A 12,524-nucleotide genomic window follows, 5' to 3' on the forward strand; every position below is an offset into this window, starting at 1 on the left:
AAATATATTAAAATGAATTTCAGCCCTGACTGGTTTGGCTCAGTGGATAGAGCGTTGGCTTGCGGACTGAAGGGTCCCAGGTTCGATTCCGGTCAAGGGCATGTACCTTGGTTGTGGGCACATCCCCAGTGGGGAGTGTGCAGGAGGCAGTTGGTTGATGTTTCTCTCTCATTGATGTTTCTAACTCTCTATCCCTCTCCCTTCCTCTCTGTAGCAAATCAATAAAATATTTTAAAAAATGAATTTCACCTTTTTTTTCCTTTTCATTTCTAAAAAACCAGGGTATTTAAAATACAAAATTACAAATAAAATTATGCTTTCTATTTCTATTGGATAGCACTATTTTGGACCAATTCCTCCTGCCTGGGTGAGTGAATGGGGGGCAGAATGACAGAGGGTGAGGCCCCTAAAGAGAAAGGCATTGGTTGCCAACTACAGTTGACCCTTGAACAAGGGGGTGGGGGATTAGGGGTGTCAACCTCCCTTGCAGTTGAAAATCCGTGTATAACGTTTGGCTCCCCAAAAACTTAATCACTGTTGATCAGAAGCTTTATGATAGCAGTCGAATTACACATAGTTTGTGTGTTGCATGCATTCTCCCAATAAAGTAAGCTAGAGAAAAGAAAATCATAAGGAAGAGAAAATACATTGACTTCATTTATTGGAGAAAATCCCCCTATAAGGGGACTGAGCAGTTCACACTTGTGTTGTGCAAGGGTCAACTATATTGCCTTTCCAGGCGGGAGACCTGTGCTAGTCTCACGCGGGAAGGATGGGAGACTGGGAGCACTCCAGGGAGTGGAACCCAGGGTTGGCTGACGTGGCATTGGGGGGAAGGGGTCCCAAGGGTGGGGAGCAAATGGAATAGGATTATGTTCTTACGGCCGTGCCAGGGGACCTCTTGGGCAGTGGGACGGTCTGGCTTGCCTCCCCTCCACTTGCCAGGCTGAAAGAGAAAGGTGAGAAAACCCTGTTAGGGCCTGAGCCATCCTGGGGAAAGCTACGTGGATCACTTTAAGGATTTTCCAAACAGAAACCTAAAAAAGACCTCGACATCCCTGGAGAAAAGGAAGAAGTAATTGAGGGCCTTCTGGAAACATCTAGGGAAGAGTTAGAAAGTAAGAGGAGGAAAGTAAGGTGGATGCTGATAACAAAGGGGGGATTCCTCCCGCTCCTGTGTGGGCCTGCTCTGGGCCTGGTTCGCTGTTGGGCACCCTCACTTCCTGCTGGTCATTATTTTAATGACACCTCTCCGATAAGGCTTTTCCTGGCCATTTAGCCCATGAAATCACATTGTTAAGTAGGGATGTTAAAACATTTTATTTGATACCTTTAGTTCAAACGTAATATTTTCCCTAATACCTTTAAAAAAATACCCTTCCTCTCCCTCCTCATTAGACCCTTACAGAGGCCCACAATCCCTGCAGGACCTCTGCGTGCCCCACAAAGTCATGCCAAAGGCCCACCCGGGGTCTCTGGCGCCCCCCTCCGGTTGGGTCGCAGACACTCCTGCTCGAGCAGCCCCAGGGGCGGTCAGATCGGAGTCGGCCTGGGCTGGGGCAGATCTGTGTTTACAAGACATTTCTCAAGGCTTGGCTGATGTAACTGCCACCCGCATCAGCCTTCCTTGGGGAGAATGACGACTGTACTTGTTTTGCCCTCTTGTTAAAAATGCGGAATTATTTATTTTCGAGTGTCTTTCTTTTCCTTCTGAGCGGATCACAGGAGAAGCCGGAGCCCCTGGAGCTGCGCTGGTCTCTTACCTGCAGGGCAGCCACGAGTTCCCTCTTGCTCCTTGTTCTCTTTTCTGTTTGTTTATCTGTTTGCAGTACGTTTAGTTATGTTTTGCAAACAGTTCTTTTCAATGCGTGTTTGAAAAGCAGCTCCCCCGCCCCGCGCTCCCTGCGGGCGCCTCCCACCCTCAAACCTCAGAACCGATGGGATGGGTGTCACCCTGAGTCGTGGGGGGCCTGTGGGTGATACCCGGGGGCGCTTGGCTCCCCCGACCCCCAGCCTGTCCTGGGCCGCGAGCGCCTCCAGTTGGGGCACTTCGTGGGGAAGAGAAGGGAACCGCCCGAACGGTCGTGAAACTTTCCCGCTGCCGTTCCTCCCCGGACCTCAGGGTCCCCGGGCTCCCCCGGAGCGGGCGTGGGCAGCAAGGTCAGAGCTGGCCAGAGGTCCGAAGCCTCAGGGAGCCGGCAGCGGGCCGAGGTCCCGGGACGCGCAGACACCTGCGGCCTCCGGCGCGGCGGGCGGTCCCCAAGCCCTGGCGCCTCCTTAAAGCCTCGGCTCCGCCCTGCCCGCCCCGTCCCTCGCCAGCAGTTCCACCCAAACGCCGGTCCCCGCCGCCTGGGCAGAGTGCTGCCGAGCCGCGAGCCTGCGAGAAGCGCGACGCCCGCCCAGTCCCCGCGCCGGGTCCCGAGTCCCCGCGTCCCGGATACGCCGCTATGTCCAGCGAGGAGTTGGCGCGCAAGCTGCAGCGGAGACTGCGGCGGGAGGGAGCTCAGGAGGGCTGCCCGGAGCCCGCATCCCTCGCCGCCGCAGCCCCGGAGCCGGAGCCCGGGACGCCCGCCGGGACGCCCGCTGCCAGCGCCGACGCCGAGCTGAGCGCGCAGCTGAGCCGACGGCTGAACATCAACGAGGGCGCGGCGCGGCCCCGCCGCTGCAAGGTCTTCAACCCCTACACCGAGTTCCCGGAGTTCAGCCGCCGCCTCATCAAGGACCTGGAGAGCAAGTTCAAACAGTGAGCGCTGCCCCCGCCGTGCGCCCCAGAGGGCCCTGTGCCTGGGCGCCTGGGAGGGAGAGAGGGGAGGCGGCTGCGGGTCGGTCAGGGCCGGGAGTCCCAGGCTCCGCTCGGACGGGGAGGGCGGGATAGTGCAGGAATCCCTGGGGTGCCCTTCGCCTTTCACTCCACGCCCCGGACCCTGCGCTTCCCGAGCCTACGCCGGCGCGGTGGGCAACCCGGCCGGGCTGTGGGCACGGAAGGCAGGACCGCAGACCCAGCTCAGAAGCCCCCCCCCCCCCTTCGGGCAGCGGAGCCCCACTCCCGGGTCCTGGGGCCCCGGGCGGCTACCGCGGGTCCCGCCCCCTCCGCCGCCTGGTTCGGCGATTTGCACCGAAGCACAACTTCTAGGAAACAGAGACGCGCCGCGCCGCACCTCACCTGCCAGCTTTTATCTCCCAAGGGAGAAATTAGCCCTGTTGTCCTTTATCTTTTAAAATAAAAGAGGAAAGTTATCCTTGGCTGCCGCACGGGGTCTCAGGTACCAATAGAGGCTGAGAACTGGGAGTTGGTTAAACTCTTCGCAAAAGATCAGGGCGTTGCTGGAGCGAGCGGATCCCGGGAGCCTCCTGGGGGCGTCGCCTTGTCTGGAGGCGCCGGTCGGAACCGACGCGGCAGCTGGCAGCCGCCCCGTGGGGGCTCATTCTTGTCCTGCTGTGTAAGCCCCACCCGGCGGGGAAGGCAGAGCAGAGAGCCCCCCACTAGACGGACTGGTAGCTTGGGAGCTCCTGGGGCCTCAGTGTTCTCATCTGAAGAATGGGAGCAGTAATCGTTCCTGCCCTTCAAGGCCATAAATTACTTTGCACACCGTAAGCTCCTAACCGAGCTATTAATATTATTTCCAGAATAGGGCCAGGACCAGAAAAATGTCTGGGGGAGCGGAGGCCTCCGGCCAGGTCATGCTTGGGGCGTTTTTAAAGCGCTTGGAATGTTTGTCCTCCCCGTGGAGGTTCTATTTAAGGGCTCTGTGTGGCCAGCGCTGTGTGGCTCCAGCCTGAGGCTGGGCTGTAGTCCAGCGCCAGCCCCCGTGGGGAGGTCAGCAGAGGCAGGCACCCGGAGGCCACCGAGCCTTCTCTGCTTGCCTGACACCCCAATTTCCGAATCCCGGGCTTCCAGGCACTGTTCTCTGGTGTTGACACCTGATGGGGCAAAGAAGGAAAGCCGAGTTGGGGCAAAAGAAATGCCTGCAACTGGGGCAGAGGTGGAAGGACAGTCAGCGAGTGCTTTGTCAGAGTCCCTTGGGTTTGTCGGGGATTATGCCTTTCATGGGAAGACCCGTAGTCCCCCCAGTCCAGCTGGATTCAGGGAGGGCATCTTGGGGACCTCCTTCAAGTTGCTTTGCAGTGATTTGGGTTTCATTTACTTACTTTTATTACTATAATTTCTTTTCCTGCAGAAAAGTCTTTGAGAAAATAAGTTTGTTAGTTGGCTGCCTACGAGTAGCAGAGGCAGTCCCCATAGTAACAAGGCAGTGGGGTCAGGTATGGCTGGATCCAGGTGCTCAGATGATGCCGACCGTGCTTAGTTTCTCTTTTTCTTCAGCCAACTACCTCTCTTTTGTCCATGCCCAGAGCCTCGCTCCCCTGCCCCACCTTCAGGCTACCCAGACCCTACGAAAACGAGGATTCCTTGGCCCACCCCCTGAGCTTCCACAAACGTAAGCATCTTCCACCTGAGCTGATGAGCACCCTGCAGGTGCTTCTCCCAGTGTCCCATCTGGGAGCAGCTGAAACTTTGCTCTCCATGCCTCACCAAGGTCAGGGGCTCCTCTGGCTGGGAGATTTTTGTCACTTAAGTGTTCATCCACCCTCGGTGCCTAGAACATGGCAGAGACTCTAGTTGATAGACACACCCCTCATCTCATGAAAGGGCCTTGACTACACCAGCCCAGGCAGGCAACAAATCCCCAAATGCAGTGGGTGCTGGTCGCTCTGCCTTGATAGTCACACGGTGCTCTCCCTGCATGTGTCTTCACGTGGCCTTCTAATAAGGACACTAGTCGTTGGATTTATGGCCCACCCTAATCCAGTGTGATTTCCACTTAATTTATTACATCTGCAAACTCTATTTCCAAATAAAGTCACATGCTGAGGTTCTGGATGACCATGAATTTTTTTTTTGGGGGGGGGGCATATTCAACCCATTATTGTGAGTGAGCAGAGATACCCAGACCATGGGCACCATGAGTGTCTCCTCCCCACCTTCTGGGAGGTATGGGGATAGTCCGTTCAAGGATGCCCTCAGACTTAGGAACGTCAGACTCCTAACCAATTTAGGCTATCTGAGGGAGTTAGGAAGGTCAGAGACCTAACCAAAGCCAGCATGATCCCACCCCCAACAGAAGAGGATCAGTCTTCCCATAGCCCAATCCTAATCCAAACGGAGTTGCCATCTAACTATAAGAACAAAGCCAAACCAATGGAACCGCCCCCCCCCCCCCCCCCCAGTGGTGCCAGGTGTGCAATTACTTTCAGTAGGAATTTTACTTTTAATCAGAGTTTCTAGATCCAGATTCCGATGTCACTTTGGAGTTTGCTCAGAACCTGACTTGACCGGTACAGAGCACGCTCATTCTTTCGTTTGGGGCTAGAGAGATTCATGTAGATACTGCAAAACATGCTTTGAACTTTTAAAGGTGATTTCTTGTATTTAAAAGTATTTTGCCTGGGGATTTCTTACATTTTTCAAGATTAAAACACACACACACACACACACACACACACACACACACACACCCCCCAAACAACTGGATCCTTCCTTCACAGCCTGTGAGCATGTTGGGTTCTTGGCAAGGGGTCATTTGTCTTTGTATCCTGGCTCCTCAATGGTGAGTTGTAGAATAAAGAGAATTTTCTAATGAGTGTGGGAAGCCAGAGGCGTCATCGGCCGGGCCAGAGAAAGTTCCCTCTCCGTTTCCAAGTGTGTTACTAGATAGCCTGAGCCTACAGAATAGTGGCCTGATTTTAAACGAAGAGTGAGAAGGCCCAGAAGAAACTGACTCTACAGTGTGTGTCCAGGACTGTAATAGGAGCTGGCGGAGTGGTCAAGGTTAGACAGGAAATTTCAATTACCCTGGACCTTAGCCAGGGGCCTCTTTCAAAGGGGGAGGTAACGAGGGCAGCCACTTAAGGGCAGGACCCAAATGCAACATCTGAAAATGCAGCTGTGATGTGTTTGCAGCATTTTAAAAGCTTGTGTTTCAATTCCCCAAAGAGAGGGTGGGAAGAGGAGCATTTGGCTATGGGAAAGTTGTCTTTTTATTAGGAATCCGAAATGATGATGTCATGGACACCCTGCCAACACCCAATTCCCGGGTCACCATTGAACCCCGAAAAGAAGTTGTCTTGGAACTCTTCATTCCTTGTCTTCCCCCCATCCCCCTAGTTTCCTTTTCTCCTCCCTCTCTGAGGGTGGGAAAAAGGGGGTGTGGGACCGGAGGGATTTTGCCAAAGAGGTGGAAGGAGCCTTCTTAAGGAGGTTTGTACTGGGGGGTAGAGGTGAGGTGCGTCACCCAAACTCATCCACATCTTTTGAGTGAACTGACTTTAAAGATTGGAAAGGAGATGCAAGTAAATGGAAGCTGAGTGCTTTCCCCCTTTAGGGAAGGAGAACTTATGACCTTCCTGTCGCTGCGGTCACAGGGATGCCCTTGGATTTGAAATGGTCTCACCTGCACTGGATTTGCACGTTGGACTGTTCTGGGTGACGGTGGGGTGAGGGAACCCAGGCTTGTTGGAATTCCTGGGGGGTGTTCAGCCAGAACCCAGGCTGGCTTCTGTTTCGGGGCCTTGGTCTCTGGCAGAAAGAAAGCGTGACTTGGAACTGCTCCTTCGCCCGGTGAGCACTGCTTGTTTTTATTCGCCAGCACGCGTGATGAGCGCGACGTGGGGGCTCCTGAGGTGCACAGCGCCTGGTAGTTCTTCCTTTGCTGGAGTTTCCTCCCTCCTCTCTCTCAGAAGTGCCCTCCACCCTCCTTATTACAGAGCCATCTCATTTTATGAGAATTTGAAATTGAATGAGTTATTAAAGACTTACATTACGTAAAAAAAATAAAAAAAATAGTTAACAAGTGCCTGATTCAAGGTTGTACCGTCCAGGGGACTCAAACTCTCAGCCCTGAGGTTCCCCCCACCTCAGTCTAACTAGGAAATAGAAATACCTTCTCCATTGAGTTGGGGGGTGTCTGGTTTACACGGGGCTACATCCTGCTTGGTTTTGCAGCATGGCTGAGCCAGTGGGTCTCGGGAGCTGGGGACTGCCAGGCTGGTCTGCCTCAGGGAACACGTGCTGAGGTCAGGAGCCCAGCACACCCTCAGGTTTTGGGAATGTTTGCTTTTAGCTTGTTGTTTCATGAATGTGCATCTCGGGTAGCCTTGCACACTGACACATGCCTATATGCATGTGACACCCATGCTCTCTCTCGCGTACCCTCTCACGCACTCACAGTGCTTGGCCTCCACCGCATTTTGCGGTCCTCCTGGAAAAAGCCTCTGTAGCCTCCTGCTTCTGTTTCCCTTGAGTGTTGATGATCAAGGGCACCCCTGGTCCTAAAGCCTAGATGCTCCTTGGGGGGCCTATGTGCAGGGACATCTGAGTGGTTAGAGCCTGACCCGGAATCTAACCAGCAACCTTCGGTGCCCAGTAGGACAGGATGATGCCCAACCAACTGAGCCACACCAGCCAGGGCTCAACAAACTTAACAGCGACTCAGATTTAACAGGATGCTGCTTGACAGGGATGGAAGGACGTCCTGGGAAAGCCACCCACCCCCCGTGTACAAGACACCCCAGGTAGCCTAGCAGCCCCTGTGAGGATGTTGCATTCTGCTGCCTTCACGGCAGGAGGTCCTGGTATTTCTGGACACAGTCAGAGAAGAGCAGCCAGCCAGTATTGGGAAGGAATCCCGACGGAGGCTTCTGGAGCCAGAGGATGGGGGCTGAGAGCTTGAAGCGTTGGGGGGACCTGTGTGACCTCAGAGGGCAGAAGGTGGGCCACATGGTTCCGTGGTGGTCTCACTCCTCCTTCCTCACTTCTGGTCGTTGGCCCGGGGCTTCCCTCGCTGGGGCTGACCTCAGTTCCTGAGGGGAAAGAGGCAGAAGCCGGGATCCCCAGTGTGACGTTCTGCACCCTCAGAAGGGTTGCCTCGGTGTTGCTTCCCCTGAGAGGTGGTCCAAGATGTGTTTGAGCCAGGCTACGGTCACGCTCTGGAGGGGCTTAAAAACCCCAGACGGAAAGGAAAACTTGGTGGCACAGAGACCTTGGCCTTGGGTGTCTGCCTCCTTGAGCCTCTTGATTAGAGCAGAGGTTCCCCCCCCCCCCGCCCCCCGCCAAGTCTTCAGATCCTCCAAGGGGTTTATGACCCGTTTCCCCAGACATAGTTGAGACCCATTGGTTTGAAGAGAAAGAGGAGATTAGAATCTCACAGCTTAAAGAAAACACATTTTTTTCCATTACAAAAGTATGTTTCCTGTTTAAATTTTCTTGTAAAATAGTAGAGATATTTATGTACGACTTCAAGAACGGAAGCCTCATGCTGTTCTGTCCCCGAGGGATCGCTGCCAACAGGTTAGGTGTCTGTTCCTAAACAGGAATGCTGGGACGGGCTATGTGTTAGGTGGGAGGCCTTTGGCTAAAGTGGCAGAAAACCCTGCCCCCAACTCACTGATCAGTAAAGAAATGCACCAGCTCGCATGACAGGGATCCAGAGAACAAGGAGGCCCTTGGGCCTGTTGGCTGCTTCCATCAAGGACTAGGGTCCGGTGCTTCTCTGCCATCTACCACTCTCTCTGTTGGCTTTATCTGTGTGCTGATAGCAAGATGACAAGGCTCTCCAAGTCACATCCAGGCAGGAAAGACCTGGGGTTCTTCTCAACAAGGAGGAAATCTTTCCCAAGTCTTCCCCTATGCCGGCCTCTGGCATCCCATGGCCAGCACTGGGTCATGGGCCCACCCAGCCCAGTGACTACCCAGAGGAAAGTGATGACCACGACCAGACCACAATAGGGCTCCCTTCCCTGCAGGGGCGGGGGTGGGGGGAGTTCTGTCATTGAGGAGGGAAGGGGCCCCTGTGTCCTTTGGGTCTTTTCCTGAGCGGTGTGCTGTGGCTCTCTTCTGCCCCTCTGTGATTCAGTGTACATGAGACGGGCTTAGTCACAGGCTTGGATCCAGAGACCAGGTAGCAAGCAGCCCATTCCCAGGGGCTCCTGAATGCCTGAGTGTAGAGGTCATTTCTCTGGGACACTCACTGGTGCTGTTTTAGTGGAGACCCCTATGGTCTCTCTCTGCCTGTGGTTGTGGATCCCTGGCAGCTGGGAGCGCTGTGTGTGTGTGTTTGGGGGTAGAGGATGTGTGTCTGTGTCAACATTCCCTAGGCCCACTCTCAGCAAAACGGCTTTTGCCCGAAGTAGTTCTTCTACTTTACAGAGAGCCTGGCGTTGCTGGACCCGCTCTGCATCTGGAGGGCCAACTGGCTTCCTGGGGCAAATTGATTGGGTACACTCCTCACCTGCTTTGTCTTTGAAAACTCTTTGCTGATGCCTCCCCCGCTTCTCCCTCCTCTCTCCCCAAACCTCCTCTACTCTCCGTCATCATCAGTCCCTGAGTTCCTCCTTTTGGACGGGGCTGCAGAGGGAGAGTTGGTGAGTGCGTGGAGCCAGCCACCATCTTTGGCTGGGAGTCGAGTGCATTGAGGGCCCTCATTCCTTTCAGCGCTGCCTGGGGTTCTGTTGCTAGGGCCCCTTTCTCGGCATGGAGGCCTTTGTACAAGGCGTGGGTGGAAGGGTGTGGGGTGTCTGGGCCTGGTTTTATCTTCTTTTCATCTCAGCCCCGGCACCCCCCGTGTTGGCTGAATGAAGGTGCATTCTTTGCTTTTGGAGGTAAGGACTGGGTTGCCAGTGCCAGCAGCCGTCTCCTTGGCCGGTTCCTGGTTTCAGGCCAGCAGGGGCCTTGGGGAAGTAGAGACAGGACAGAGCAGTGGATTCCCTCCAGCCTCGCTGGGGTCTGATTCCAAAGGGATGACCCCACCTCTGGTGGGTGGTGTAGCTGCATGGTCTCTCACCATGCAAGGCTGCCCCTGGGTCGCCGACAGGCCTTTAGCCCTTTTCCAGCGTGGACCTGGTTTGTGGGAAATAGGAGGACGTACTTTGGGGCTTACATATTGCCCCATCCTGGTGGGAATGGCAGGGGGACCTGAGGGCTGCAGCTGGTCCCAGCTCTGGGGTTAGACAGCTCTTTGGACCCGCAGTCCCACCCAGCACTGCCTATTGAACACCCATTGTGCCTGGGACAGTGGTCCCCAGCCATTACCTCTCCAACAAGAAGATCTGGCTGCTGGCCACCCTAGCTCTGTGCCCAAGGGACCTGGTGAGCTCTGTCCTGGCCTTGGAGAGGTGCTGTCCCCGATCCTGCCCACTCTGCCGAGCTTGGCCCCGGTGACAGGGTCTCTGTCCCTCCCTAAATGCCTCAAGCTTGCCCCACCCCACTCTGCCCTACCTACAAAGGCCAACTTTACTGAGCACTGGGCTCCCCCAACTGCACCGAACAACCATTGCTTACAGAGTACCTACTGTGTGCAGGCACTGTTTCTAGCATTTACACATCAGAATCAGTGAGGTGGGTACTATTATCACCCCCCCCCCCCCATTTACAGACGAGGAAACTGAGACACAGAGAAGCTAAGTAACTTGCCCAATGTCACATGGTGGAAGTGGTGAGATTGGAACCCAGGCCGCCTGCGCGCTTGTCCCCTGTGCCAGTGAGCTTCTCTCGTTAACTAATATCATTCCACCCCCAGCTTCTTAGGCTCCAAATCTCAGCTGTCCTTGGCAACGCCCCCTCCACAGCCAGGTGAGGCCACGTGTGGCACAGCCTCTGCAGGCTTCCTGACCTCCAGGTCTCACTGGACCACCTGCCCTAGGCCTGGGCAGCTTCCTCCTAACTGTCCTCCTCCCATCCATCCTCTTGCCAGAGCCCAGATCTCATTACAGTACCTTGTTTTCCTTTTCAGAACCTTTGGGGACAATATACAACATTTGGTAGCTCCCTATGACCCATGGAACAAAGTCCAGACTCCTCATGAGGACCTCAAGGCCAGGCCCAGCTGGCTATTGCATTTCTCTCGTGCCGGTTCCCCCAGCCTGGCCCTCCTCTTGCTGGCCTGATACACCCCCCCCCACACACACACACACACAGCCTCTCTCCTACACCCCGCATTGTCTAATTGGTTGCACTTAGTTATTATTATAGAACTGTCGGTTATTGTTGATTTTGTGAGGATCCCCTCCCCCTCCATAGGGTCTGCCCTGGGAAGGCAGGGATGGGTCTTTGTGGTTGTGTGGCTAACTTCTTCCTCCAGGCCCCCGGTCCCCCCAGGGCCAGCCCAGGGCCAAGGAGGGCAGGGGTGCCTTGATCCCAGCAGAGGGTCTTCCTCTGGAGCTGCAGTGAGGCCCTCATGCGTGCCCCGGGGAGCTGGGCAGCTCACAGGGCTGTCCGAGGAATGGGAGCTCTCAGTGGGGTGGTACAGTTCCTTCTAGCCGTGACACGGACCACATGCCACACGGGCACACGCCTGTAAGTGAGATGTGGAAAAAGGTAAGTGACCACCTTCTCAGGTTGTCCCCAAGATCGCGTGACTACTTGGTGTGCGGTCACAGCCTTAATTAGGTCACTCCAGTTCCAGCCCCATGTTCTTTCCACTAAGGGAGCTGCAGGTCCCTCCGGCCCGGCAGGGCCACTGGATTTAAGGTGGTGCCAGCCCAGAGCAGGGACACAGGAGAAGGACAGGCCGGCAGGGAAGCAGTGGGTGGAGAGCCAGACTCTGAGGGCGGCAGCCAGGTGCTCTTCCTCCCGGTTTGGAGCGGTAGCCTCATCCTCCACTGCCCACTTCAGCTGGGCCTGCGGCCCCAGCCTCCCCCGAGACCTGTGCCTCCCCCTGGCCATTTCCTCCCAGACTCCTCCTGGTCTTGGGGGTCAAGAGGGGCAGGGCACTGCAGGGGTTGACCCAGGGCTGACCAAGTCTGTGTATGAAAACACCCGGTTGTTTGGGGGGCACCCGTCCCTCGAGACTCACAGGGCTCCTGGGAATTCCCAGAGCTGGTTGTCTGTCTGGTTGTCTGGCCCCTCAGGACTTTTACGGGGAAAGTTGGGAGCTAAGGGGAGGCACCCCCTTACTGCACATTCACAGCAAAGAACCCACCATCACCCGTCTCTACATCCCTGATCAGAAGAGCCTTTTACCCGCCCCTCCCCCCAATCAGTCTTTGTCCAGAGAGGCTTCCCTTGGGACCCGACTGTTGTGTCCTCACAACCTGGGTCCTTTCGTTTCACCTCCTTTCAGGATGGATTGCCTGGAACTCAAGATTCCCAGACCCACTCACCCCATCCTCTGTCCCCAAACAGTCCCCAGCCCATATTTGCCCAAACCCAGCAAGAGTGCCCCAATTTCCAAAGGACTAAGGGGAGGCCCCAGGATGAGGGTCTTTCTCTTAACGAGATAATAGCAACCAAAACCAGGAAAGGGAGCCCTCGTTGATAAGCTGAGCGTTTCTCTGCCTTCCTTTCATTTTGGCAACAACTAGACAAAAGAGGAATTGGAAGCCCAGAGAGTTCGAGTAACTTGCCCAGGGACACACAGTACATGAGGTCACCAGGGGTTTGAGCCAGGGGAGTCTGACCCCAGGAGCACACTCCCAGCCACTGCTGTCTCCACCTTCCTCACTCAGGAGGAGCCCATCCAGGCTCCAGT

General features: G+C 55.3%; 1 protein-coding gene across 1 annotated transcript in view; it reads left to right on the forward strand.

Annotated features, from left to right (window-relative positions):
- The first annotated feature begins 2,337 nt into the window (after positions 1–2,337).
- Positions 2,338–12,524, forward strand: part of EFHD1 (EF-hand domain family member D1) — a 38,305-nt gene continuing 28,118 nt past the window's right edge. The window contains exon 1 of the mRNA XM_079782483.1: positions 2,338–2,743. Coding sequence (XP_079638609.1) covers positions 2,448–2,743 — 296 coding nt within the window. The 5' untranslated portion in view covers positions 2,338–2,447. The remainder of the gene's footprint in view (positions 2,744–12,524) is intronic.

Source organism: Cnephaeus nilssonii (genome assembly GCF_951640355.1).
Source record: "Cnephaeus nilssonii genome assembly, chromosome: 10".
In the NCBI taxonomy this organism is placed as follows: Eukaryota; Metazoa; Chordata; class Mammalia; order Chiroptera; family Vespertilionidae; genus Cnephaeus; species Cnephaeus nilssonii.